Source organism: Carassius gibelio, chromosome B6, assembly GCF_023724105.1.
Source record: "Carassius gibelio isolate Cgi1373 ecotype wild population from Czech Republic chromosome B6, carGib1.2-hapl.c, whole genome shotgun sequence".
In the NCBI taxonomy this organism is placed as follows: Eukaryota; Metazoa; Chordata; class Actinopteri; order Cypriniformes; family Cyprinidae; genus Carassius; species Carassius gibelio.
This window is the reverse complement of record NC_068401.1, coordinates 28,352,176-28,363,736: the sequence shown is the minus strand read 5'-3', so window position 1 is coordinate 28,363,736 and position 11,561 is coordinate 28,352,176. Positions and strand designations below refer to the sequence as shown.

Below are 11,561 nucleotides of genomic sequence, written 5' to 3'. Positions count from 1 at the left end.
TATATTATGCTCCTTTACAAAAAAAAAAAAAGTCTGCCTCGAGGTATTATTGCAATGCTTTCCCATCCAAGCAGCAGAAAACGTCATGAACTTCTAATTATATCGACCGAACATTAAACAGTGATAAATCAAAGTATAAAAACATCGGGGGAAAAAAAATGCACACAATTTATGATGTTCATTAAAGTTTCACGCTTGATAATTTCCTGCAGATAAACGTGTGAGAAACTCAAGTTGTGTACACAGCTTTATTAAAGTTCATGAACAGAGATAATATGGAAATACTGTACATGCATCAGGAGCCGACTCTTAAACACAATCCTTAGAAAGCAACAGGAGTGAATGAGACGAAAGCAAACGCACATTTATACTCGACACAGATAATCCAGTGAGATTTATAAAAATATGAACATACCCATCTCATTGATGTTTCTAAGTGCTCTGAAAGGCATCAGACGGATCTCAGCGATGACGCCATTAGTTTAAATACTTTGAGGAAGCATCTACATGCTGCATTTGATCCCGTCTCAGTTACTCGGCAGGAAGTGAAATCTGTCTTACGATGATCCTGACACAGACTGATGACGCTCTGCCGAGCAACTGATGACGAACCACTGTTAAATATAGAAAAATAGACTCCTACGACTGAAAGAAATTAAAGTATGTGGCCCTCACAAGTCTGAAGGCCATGAGTTATCTATTTAAAGTCCAAGTGCAGAAAACTTCAGTCATAACCCGCCACTGAACGTGGGTTAAGGGTTAAAACGTCACTGAGCACCAAACACGAATGCGCGAGTTTATAAGGTGAAAAAACAAAAGGTAAAGCACAGACGCCTCTGGTGCATTTCTGACTCGGACAATCAGTTAAAGCAGAGTAACCCCGCTGTCTAACAGGCTGTCAATCATCATCTCCTCCCCCAATCACTGGTCTCTAGCCAAGAGAAGCCCCGCCTCTGAAGGGCTGTCTTGTCCCAGACTCCGCCCACCACACACCCCTCACATTGTTAGTTAAAGGTGATGCAAACGGTGAACAACAGCGAGACACAAAGGCCTTTAAGAGCAGGACTGATCGTGATCACGCAACTTCTGATGGGTTTTAATGACCTGAGATTAATTCGAGAGACTCGAGTGTGTTTATGCCAAGGGCAGAGGGATGAATCACTAGAATAAACCAGTTTAAACTAGTCCTGACAGCCTGTTAAACGAGCAGGGTTTAACCTCAGCAGCCGGACTGAGTGATGTCTCCACCCGAGCGCTTGGTGACCTCCATGGTGGTGAAGATCTGGAACAAGTGAAGGGAGGAGCATGTTATAACTCAAGAGCAAGAACATGAGGAACAGTGATGTATCATGAAGCAGCAGGTCGCAGGAACACACCTCAGCACACGTCGGGTGAATCCCGATGGTGTTGTCCAGCTGGTCTTTGGTGATTCCACATTTCATGGCAGCTCCGAAGCCCTGAGTGACCTCTCCAGCGTTAGGACCCAGATAGTGGAAGCCGATCACACGATCCTGCACACAGACAGACAGCCGTTTATACTCCTGAAGTGTCTCACAGTAATGACAACATTCACACAAATCAGTCAGCCTCACATCTTTACTGCATTTTCTAAATATGCATCATGTAAGCTAACAGTGGGGGGAAAAAATAAACAAAAACTTTACAAAAATATTATTCATTTACAGATACATTAATATTAAATCTATTTTGACCATTTTTTTACATGCATTAATTTGAAAATAAAAAGTAACACTGCAAGATTAGTTAACATTTTATGCAGTTTTACAGAATGCATGAATCGGTTCATGTCATAAAAAATGCAGTTCACGATTTAGTTTTAACATGCAACTTTTGATTTTAAAATGTATAAGTAAGAAAGCCTCATTCTGTAATTTTTCACAATTGTAACATTATAACAATTTTAATCCTTCATAATTTTATTTTCATTTCAAGTTCTAGTAACTTGTGTTTGTCATTTTTAGTTTTTTTTTTTATTCCCACTTAGCTTTTCTAAATTCAAGTGCTTTTTATTACTTCAAAGTTAAATCACATTTTTTCAACCATCTTTTTTTTTTTTTCATCCCTGAAGCAATACTAGTTTACTGGAAGAGGCCCAGTTCACTGTTAGTTCAGCTAATGCTAATGAATTAAACCTTAGCGTAAAGTAACTCAAATCCAGTTTAGTGTATCATCCTGCCTTGGAATCATGTTTCAAAAAAGCCTTTATTTTTATTTTAAACAAATCAAACCACATTCACGTAGGACGGTGAGTTGTGCATGTCTTACGTTGTCCAGTTTATTGCAGATGATCTTGGCGTAGCACCGGTTGTTGTCCCGGTTGGGAACGGTGAACTCCAGAGGCCAGAACAGACTGTGATAGATCTGCAGAGACAACACAATCATTATCAGCACAGGTTATTAATATTTACAGTCTGAAGTCTGTCAGCAAACACGCACCTCGAGGTTCTCCTCTCCGTAGATCTCGACGGCCTTCTCCTCCGGATACCCACAGCTGCCGTACTCCATCGGAGTGAAGACGGTGGTGGGAACGTTCACATAATCACACTGAAACACACACAGAGAGGGAGACAGGAACAGTGAGATCACAGCAAACCAACTGCTCTTTACAGAGTGTTTATAATCTAACGTTTATAACACAAACACACAGGAATAGTTATGACTGACCTTCAGAGACGCTCCAGCGAACAGTCGGCGAGCCAGAAGCTTCCCGGCCTGAATGGCCACAGGAGTCAGCTCCCACTTCCCCTCCAGGATGTCTCCAATGGCATAGATGTGAGGAACGCTGGTCTGCTCCTCATCGTTCACCGGGATCTTCCCGTTCCTGGACGGAGGATCAGGAAAGGAATCAATGTTAGCTTTGGGAGAGCAAAGTCCGAGTCATGAGGACTAAGTAAAGGCAATCAAACCTGCTTCTGAAGCTTGATCTGAATCTGTTTACTTGCATTCCCTTCTCAAACATCTTTTCACGTTGTATTACTTGGTTGTGAAACATCTGTGTCAGTACTGCATGATCACAATCTTCCACTTTTCCTCAAAGCATCAAAACTTTTGTATTGAGGTTTCAATAGATTTGTGCATTCATGTCACAGACTAAAATGCAGTTGCAAGCACTCATTGGCGACTTAAAATGGATATGCATGAACTAAAATGTATGATGCATTTATGAGCTGCAGAAAGGCTGTCGTCATAAAACCACATTACATCAACCTCAGCTCACTTCTGCAATCTTGGAAGACTGTGCTACTGTAACTAGTGCACAATGACTTGTCAATGTACAAACACATTGTGTGCATTACTAAACAGAAATGATCAATTCAGTCAGCATTTCAACTCCTAATTCTGTGAATGTTCAGTGAGTGATCATACAGAAGAGCCGTGCATCACTCTCACATGTGTGTGGGTCATATGGAATCACATGATTCTTCTTAGGAACAGATCTAAACCAGTCTCAAACACACACACACACACACACACTTCTGTGTGAATTAATATAAATCATCCCTCACTACTGAATGGAAATGTTTATCTGAATCCTTCTTGACCCAGTGTGCTGAGGTCGGTTCAGACTCAATACTGCTGACTCACTGTGACACTCGCCTCTGACCCCGCCCTCTCTAGAGACACCATGACAACAAGCACTTTGTTATGGGATGTGGGAGGGACAGACGACCAAAATAAACTATTCCAATGAAAGACACATACTTGGCATTGACTTTGACTCCAGCTTTGTCCAGACCAATCTTTCCTGTGCAGGCGTCTCGACCGACCGCGATCAACACCTGAGACACACAGCAGCATTAGAAACACTGAAACACCAGACTCCTGCCACAGTTATAAAGGAAACAGCAAAAAACCAATACCAAAGCACTGTTCAGGACACATTAAACGGTAGACTAACAGTACAACTCCAGTCAGGGTTTATATTAAATCAACTAATGCAATTATTATTATTATTTTTTTTAAACATGACTTGGAAACATCAAATTGTTTATTCATCAAGGACACATTCAATTATTCAAATGTTCTTTTGAACTTTACTCATTTTCATGGAAACCGATGTATTTTTTTAGGTTTATTTGAAGAACAGCACTGTTAACCAAATGTTTGAGCAGCAAATCAGTATATTAGAATGATTTCTGGAGTGTAATTCAGCTTTAATCATAGAAATACATTTCATTTTACAATATATTTGCATAGAAGATGGTTATTTAAAATTGTAATAACTCACACTATTACGGTTTCCAATGATAAATAAATAATGGCGAGCAGTTGTTTTCAATATGGATTGCTCCAAATCAGGTCAGTTGATCTGAAAGCACGCCTCACCAGTTTTGGGAGATCGCAGACAGATAAAACCTGACGCTCTTCAATGAGATCTTTTTGTCTGAACACACATGATACTCACAGTGTTGTATTCTCCTTCACAGACTTCATCACCCTCGGTTGATTTGGCCGTCACTTTAAGTCGGCCTGGAGTCCCAGCTTCCAGCTGCTCGATCTGTAGAGAAAGAGACTAAGTGTTTATCACCAACATGATGATAATACTCCTAAAGAGCATTTCATAACCGACAGATAAAGCATCATTTCATATTTCAGTAATGTTTAACAGCACACATGCACCAACCTTGGTAGGAACAAACTTCCTGAGGAATTTGACCCCGTGTGTCTCCATGTAATCTCCCGCACGGTTGGCCATGTCCTGATCGAATCCTCGCAGGAGAATGGAGCGCACCATGATGGTCACGTCCAGCCCCAAACCGGCCAGAAACCCCCCGCACTCCAGAGCCACATACGACGCCCCGATGACCAGAGTCTTCCCGGGACAGTAGGGCAACGAGAACAGGTCATCGCTGCGAAGAACAAACACAACCGGTGAGGAGGACACGGACGGACAAAAGTTCAGACACATACAGTTAAACCTCAAACACTGCCAGAGAGAAAAGTCAATATACTGAAAACCACAGCGGCTTGAGCCAAACTCCTGCTACTCACTTCCTGCTCAAATAAAAGATGAATGAACATCAGGAAATCTCAGACGCAAGTCAAAAGAACAAGTGCACATTCAGTTTAAAGGCTTGATACATCAAAGAACAAACTCTATTTGAAATGTTCAGACTCTCTGTGTGGGCTGTGTAAATTAAACTATTTTATTGACTTAAAATGCACTACGTGACCAGGTGAAATCCTATTCTCAGTCTGATCGGATCAGATTCTGCACAGCTTTTTTGCCTGTGCCACCTTCTCACACCACGCATTTAAAAATAACCACACGAGCTATAGAAGGAAATCCTCCTCTTATACGACACATGCAGTGAAAGCTTTCCTTCCCTTGGTGGCTGAGAATGAATCAGCTTTAAATCAAAGCTTCATGTAAATACACTAGTAACGACCCCCCGAGGTGCAGCGGTGTTTATCGGGCTCTCCAGAGGGAGTTTACCGCAGTCAGAGTCTGATCTCACCTGGTGATGCAGTACTCTTTGTCTCCTGGGACGCCCAGATAACGAGGTCTCTCTCCCGTCGCCAGCACAAACTTAGCAGCAGTGTAGAACATCTCTTTACCGCGCTTGTTTGTGGCCTGTTGGGAAGAGCAAACAAAAGCTTAGACGAGGGACGGTTTGGCAGATCAATTTTTTGCATTTCATTCTGGTGCCACTTAGACTACAGCAGCTCTCTTAATCCAAGCAATGCCTTGTGACACGAAGCCATGCTTTTCCTCATGTTCTGCTGCCAAAAGTAGTAATTAAATAATGTTTTACACTTAATCTCTAAAAGAAATTAAACTTCCTTAGTGGAAAAGAATCAAGTTCTCTTTGCATTCACACTGTATCTGAACCTGAAGTGGACTTGGATCTCTTTTAGATTAGCTCTGCCTTTATAAAACTTGTTGAGGGTCGACTACATTTCAGTCAGATCGAGTCAGATACACTTGCCTTGATCTTGTGCGGCTCCACAAACTCAGCGTAGGCGTTGACGTAATTGACGTTTTTGTCTCGTAGAGAAACCCTGTAGCCCCAGTTCAGTGAACCGATGTAGTTATTCACCGCGGTCCTCATCGTCTCCCAGTTGTGACTCACTTTAATAAAAAGTCAACATTTCATGACAATGTCAATTAGAACAGAAAACGGACCAAAAAAAAAAACAAAAAACAAGGGAAGCTTTTGAAATCAACACTTTGCAATACACTGAATGTTGCAATGTTCACTTGTTCGGTGTATCATGAAGATTTCTGGTGTTAAATCTCACATTAACAACTCTTTCGATGCCAGATGTAAATAAAGACTCTCGTGACAGTCTTTTTAACCATTTCAAGAAATATTCACGAGGCTGCAGTCCCAGAATTAATAAACATATACTGAAACTCTTTTAAAGAAAGAGGAAACCAATCTGAAACATGTCTTCAGATTAGAAATCACAAAATTTCATCACAACTTCAAGCAACTCCCGTTTAGTTTTACTTCTATCTGCAATGCATTAAATGATGAAAAGCAGTTCTCATCTGCGCTCCGTGTCAAAGAGCCAGTTTATCATGTGCTGCTGTGTACCACGTCCAGCTTCATATGTCTGGTCGTGTTGAATATAGCTCACCCTGTTCACTGAACTCCCAGCCGAACTTGCGTGCGTCCTCCAAGGCGGTCCCCAGCAGAGCCGTCTGATGCATCAGTTTCTTGGGAATACAGCCCACGTTCACACACGTGCCACCCAGACCTGCACAGAGACAGCTTATTATCATCTTATTACAAGTCAGTTTTGATTAAACCTGCATGCTTTTGATTGCGGTGTTCTTACCCCAGCTTGTGCCCTTTGGTGTGGGAACAACATAATCCAGAACCATGACCTTCTTCCCCAAAGAAGCTGCTTCCTGTTTGGGCAGGAAGAGACAGAGTTAAAATCAGGTTGATGTGCAAAACCCACAGAACTGCTCGTGTGATCCTATAGAGTTAAAGTGTTTTTAATCACTATAAGTATTTGTTTCTGATGATTTTGCAACATAATTAGGTGAAACTAAGTGCACCTTCACTTCTTAATTTGACATTTAGTTTCCTAGAAAGAGTGTTATTCATATTTGTTGATCATTTTAAATATTATTTAAATGAATCAATTCAAAACTGAAATACATACAAAACCTATTTTATTTGGTGTATATAACTTGCAAATGAGTATTAAATAAAAACTAAATATAAAATTCAAACAAAAGGTCTATTTAGAAAAAAAAAAAAAACAGCATAAAGTAAAAATACACAGAATACATATATAAAAACACTGTGTGTTAATACTAGGTATAGCATACAGAAAAAAAAAAGTTTATGTAAAACTTTGCCTTCGATAATTTGGATTTACATCTATATTTTACTCCTTACATGTCAAAAGCTTCAACCAACTTTTTAAAGCCAAGACCTAAAACAGGCTTCATGCCTGTAACTTGAAGCTCAGAGACTGGCTCGACTGACCTGAATCCACACACAGCATTTAAACAGCACTATAAATGAAGGATCTGTGTACTTTAGCTCACCTTTGAGCAGGCCAGACCCCCAGAACCACCGCCGATCACGATCAGATCATACTCGTACGCCTCGCTGTCTTCACCCAGCAGCTTCTGCAGGACGCCATCCCTGTGAGCCTGTTACCACGACAACAAACCCATCATCAGCAAGAGGAGAGACTCGGTGAAGAGGTGCTTGAGCATCATTCAGCTCCATTACCAAACGTCTCTCCCACAGAGCTGCTCAACCTCTAAAGTGCTCACAAATGCACCTCAATGAATCATTGGTGCCATCTACATGCTAAAATACTGTGAAAAGTTGATTTTAATCATTTCTGGAAAGGTCTCTGTCAATTTAAAAGTTACCAAGGTCATGATATCCAGACAGATGCCTATTGAGAACAAACAAGTCACAAAAGCAAAAGACTTGATATAAGGGCTGAAAATGTAGAAGCATCATGCTACTTATCTTTTAAAACAACACTTAACGGAGTTTGTCATTTATAAATTCACCGACAAGAGATTTCAGAGAGTGTGGGACAGTCAGCGAAAGTTTCATTACTTTTTATAGACCTATAATTATTCTAAAAAATAAATAAAAAAACACTGAGGAGAAAGTGTGTGTGCGGAGGAGCCTTTTGCAGCAGAAAGCTCACAAACTCAGTCAAGCATCAGCTCCTCTTTACTGTGAAGTGAAGCAAGAACTGCCTCAGAACAGAAAACCACTGTCTTTAGTAAACGGTGTTGCAACAGAAAGCATGAAATTACACTTCAGCAAATGTAATGGTCACTTGGTTATTCTTCATTATAACTAAAGTCAGAGAGGTTCACTCCATCAAATCTGTGAGAAAGTGAATGAAGTGTGAAAACTGTAAAACACTGTTTGCTTTTGGAAATTACATTTACGTCTCTTAATTGTCCTGGCCAGTGAGACGCAGCTGGAATCACAAAGCACAGATCAGTCAGAAACACAGTACCTTCATGGTGCTGTCACAGCCTCCGATATGTTTCTGGTTGATGAAGACGCTGGGGACGGTTTTCTGCCCCGTCATCTCATGCAGCAAGTCCTGGTAGTTGGTCCCGTCCTCTGAAACACATCAGACACGTTCAAATCAGTCTGGGTCTCACCGCTCGTGTTTCATATCTACACCACATGGGCGGCTCTCCAATAATCGAGTCAGGTTCGGATCTGGCACTGCTCGCCTGCTCCTGAAAGAGATGTCTGGCTCCAAACACAGCAGCTAATCAGGTTTAGAGCAGTTCGCCAGAGAATCCTTTATCAGAGTCATGCTACGAACATGAGACGACCAGAGAGATAGAGAGCGCAAGATGTGAATGAGACACGGATGAGCAAGAAGATGAGTTTCAGACATCAGTAATGCTGGAGTGACTCAGCAGACAACACTTAAACATTAACTTGAGAGATTCAGAGAGAACACATGCAAGTGTACTTCAGCTCAACTCTGTCAATGAGGCAGTAAAAGTTCAATCACCTTTAACATGAACATTACATAATACTATCTGGAGTGGAAACACATGCATAGAATCGGTTATCTTGCATTTCAGGAAGAAGTTCTTGTAAAAATGATGTTTTGCAATTGCAAGCTCAGCAAAATAAATGTAGTAAGCATCAGGTTTGAGTGAGTACTTCTCTAGTCAACAAACAGTGCTCTAATCTCAGAACCAGTTTCTGAAGATAGCAATCACTGACAAATTATTAAAACTCAAATAACCTCACCTATAATTTGAATAAAAAAAGATACCGTTTCAAATTAAGTGCTAATTAAGTATCTCAATTGAGTGCAAAGACTGAGACGCATTTTCACATTAAAAAAGCAAAACACTGTTTCTGACTGTTTCGATGGTTAAAACCATACTTGAGTTTATTTTAATCTTGAGTAACTTTTTAATGACGATATTGACAGACATTAATCTGCTATTATTCCCATCAGCTGAAGGACACAAAGAGCTTGGCACTTCCTCCATGTATCGTGTTTCACGCGTCGAAAGGAATTACTGTAAAAGTCATCATCTGATTACTCCTTTGATATGTTGAATGATAAAGAGTTATTGTGCTCTCACCCATCAGATCCAGCTCGATGGTATTACACTTGACATTCAGCTCTTTAAAGAGGTCCTTCACCTGGAATTACACAGAACCACACACATTACGGTCTAAAACACAACATTTATGAAAACAATAATTATAAACAATCTTCATTATCTTTCAGGGTGTTTCTAAAAGCAGCTTTGCACCCTTTTGCTTTTTTGAAGGACTCACTTAAGTCTACAGATGCATGATATCATTTTTTTATACAAGTGATGTGTCAATATTTTATATTTAATTGTAAATGTTCCTTTCTGCCGTCTTTATTACTTATGCTGTGTTTAACACTAATCTAAATAGACAGTGCTGGACTACAGCAGAAATTTAACCCTTTAAGAACACAAGTTCTTGATTAATGTGTCTGTATTAAAGCTCACACTGCTAGACTTGATTCAGACTGACTTGCAGAGCACAAAGAAACAGTTCTCCTTATTTCATACTATACATAATAAACTTCATTAACAAGAACTAAAGTCTAAAATCATTAACACATGAACTTGACATTGACAAATTTCAGGTTTTAGTTTAATAACTGTACAACTTTTTAACTATCAACTTTTAACAAAAGCAAAAATACAACACAAAAAAATTGAATCAGTGTACAATAATTAATTGTCCAGTGTATTTAAATATTCAAATATCGAAGCACTTTACAACATACTAAAACTTAAACTACTAAAAAAAAAAAAAAGGTAAATGCTAATTAAAATGATTACAAAAACCAAACAAATAATACAGAAAAAAGTTTTAAGGTTTAACTGAACCTTATAACGTTACACTTTTAAGTACATGGACTTTTCACTGAGTGACTAATGATCGCTAATACACACAAGACTTAACTATACAAACCTTCCTAACTCCACTTACTCTCTCTCAAGACAGAACACTCTCTCTCTCTCTCTCTCTGTTGTGTTTTTGAGGTGTTTAGTTTATCTTCACTCACCTGTACGCAAAAGGGACAGTAGCTCTTACTGAACACGAGCACCTGATTAGCATCGATCAGCTCTTTGATCTTCGATCGGATCAGCTCGCGACCCGCGTCTTTTTCGGTGGGCGGCATAATGATTAATAACCGATCAGGGATCGATATTCCGCGCTATACGGCTTCCTCAGTCGATGATTATGATACAAGTCTAACTTTATCTCAACATAAACTCATGATGCAACATTTATTAACAGGTTAAATAAGACTAAAATCACTCCTGACATTATTTAGACTTCATCTAAATGCTGAATGACGCTCTGCCGCGCGCGCGCGTCTTACATAAGACCCAACGAGTCTGACCCGCGAGCGCCTGACTGAAAATCAACCCACGTCTTAACTTACTGGGACCCACGTGTTGTCTGTCATAGCTGTTAGTAACTTATAACATAAAATAAACGTGTAATGTAAAATAAAATAAACTTAATGTCTTTAAAGAAAACTGAATTTAAGGTATCGTGAATCTCAATAGAGTTTTAACTGAATAATTACACTGATAACTTATGGAAGCACAAGATTATGATTTACTATACTAATTATTATAATTATTATAATTATTATTATTATCCCACCAGGCAATATTTGTAGACGCCTCAGTGAGCCTGATGCGGACACACGCGCCACCTGGTGGCTAAACCCGACCATTGCAGCCTGCGCGTGGTTAACTAATTTACAATGGATAATATACAATTGATACTCATACATTTTTTCCAGTTATTCAGCTTAAACTAAAACAAATCCAACACACACTTTGTTCAACTCTGTAGAAGTTTGTGTTAATTGTTATTAAAGTTAATACATTTACACTATAGTTCCAGTGTAGAACGTTAACCTTGCACTAGATGGCGCCAGTGCTCCATATTAACTCTTTAACAGAAAATGTTGTGTGTACTTCAGCAGTCAAAATTAAGAAACACCAATTTGTTCTTAAACATTGTTATTTACTAAAGTAATATATACATGAGTGTTTG

General features: G+C 39.6%; 1 protein-coding gene across 1 annotated transcript; it reads right to left on the bottom strand.

The window, feature by feature from the left end:
- Nucleotides 1–234: 234 nt before the first annotated feature.
- LOC127959792 (thioredoxin reductase 1, cytoplasmic) lies at nucleotides 235–10,901 on the bottom strand. Its single transcript, XM_052559175.1, has 16 exons — nucleotides 10,552–10,901; nucleotides 9,584–9,644; nucleotides 8,479–8,588; nucleotides 7,532–7,639; nucleotides 6,808–6,880; nucleotides 6,607–6,726; nucleotides 5,952–6,094; nucleotides 5,481–5,596; nucleotides 4,646–4,871; nucleotides 4,427–4,519; nucleotides 3,724–3,800; nucleotides 2,686–2,842; nucleotides 2,458–2,565; nucleotides 2,287–2,382; nucleotides 1,377–1,511; nucleotides 235–1,282 (listed from the first exon to the last, which is right to left on the bottom strand). The coding sequence occupies exons 1-16, from the start codon at nucleotides 10,666–10,668 to the stop codon at nucleotides 1,220–1,222; spliced, it is 1,803 nt and encodes a 600-aa protein (XP_052415135.1). The 5' UTR covers nucleotides 10,669–10,901; the 3' UTR covers nucleotides 235–1,219.
- Nucleotides 10,902–11,561: the final 660 nt, after the last annotated feature.

Coding starts and splice junctions, on each gene's coding strand:
- LOC127959792 (XM_052559175.1), bottom strand. CDS start 10,668: ATGCCGCCCACCGAAAAAGACGCGGGTCGCGAGCTGATCCGATCGAAG. Junction 2,843..3,723: donor GGAGTCAAAGTCAATGCCAA/GTATGTGTCTTT, acceptor TCCTCCGTCCAG/GAACGGGAAGATCCCGGTGA. Junction 2,383..2,457: donor ACGGAGAGGAGAACCTCGAG/GTGCGTGTTTGC, acceptor TTGTCTCTGCAG/ATCTATCACAGTCTGTTCTG.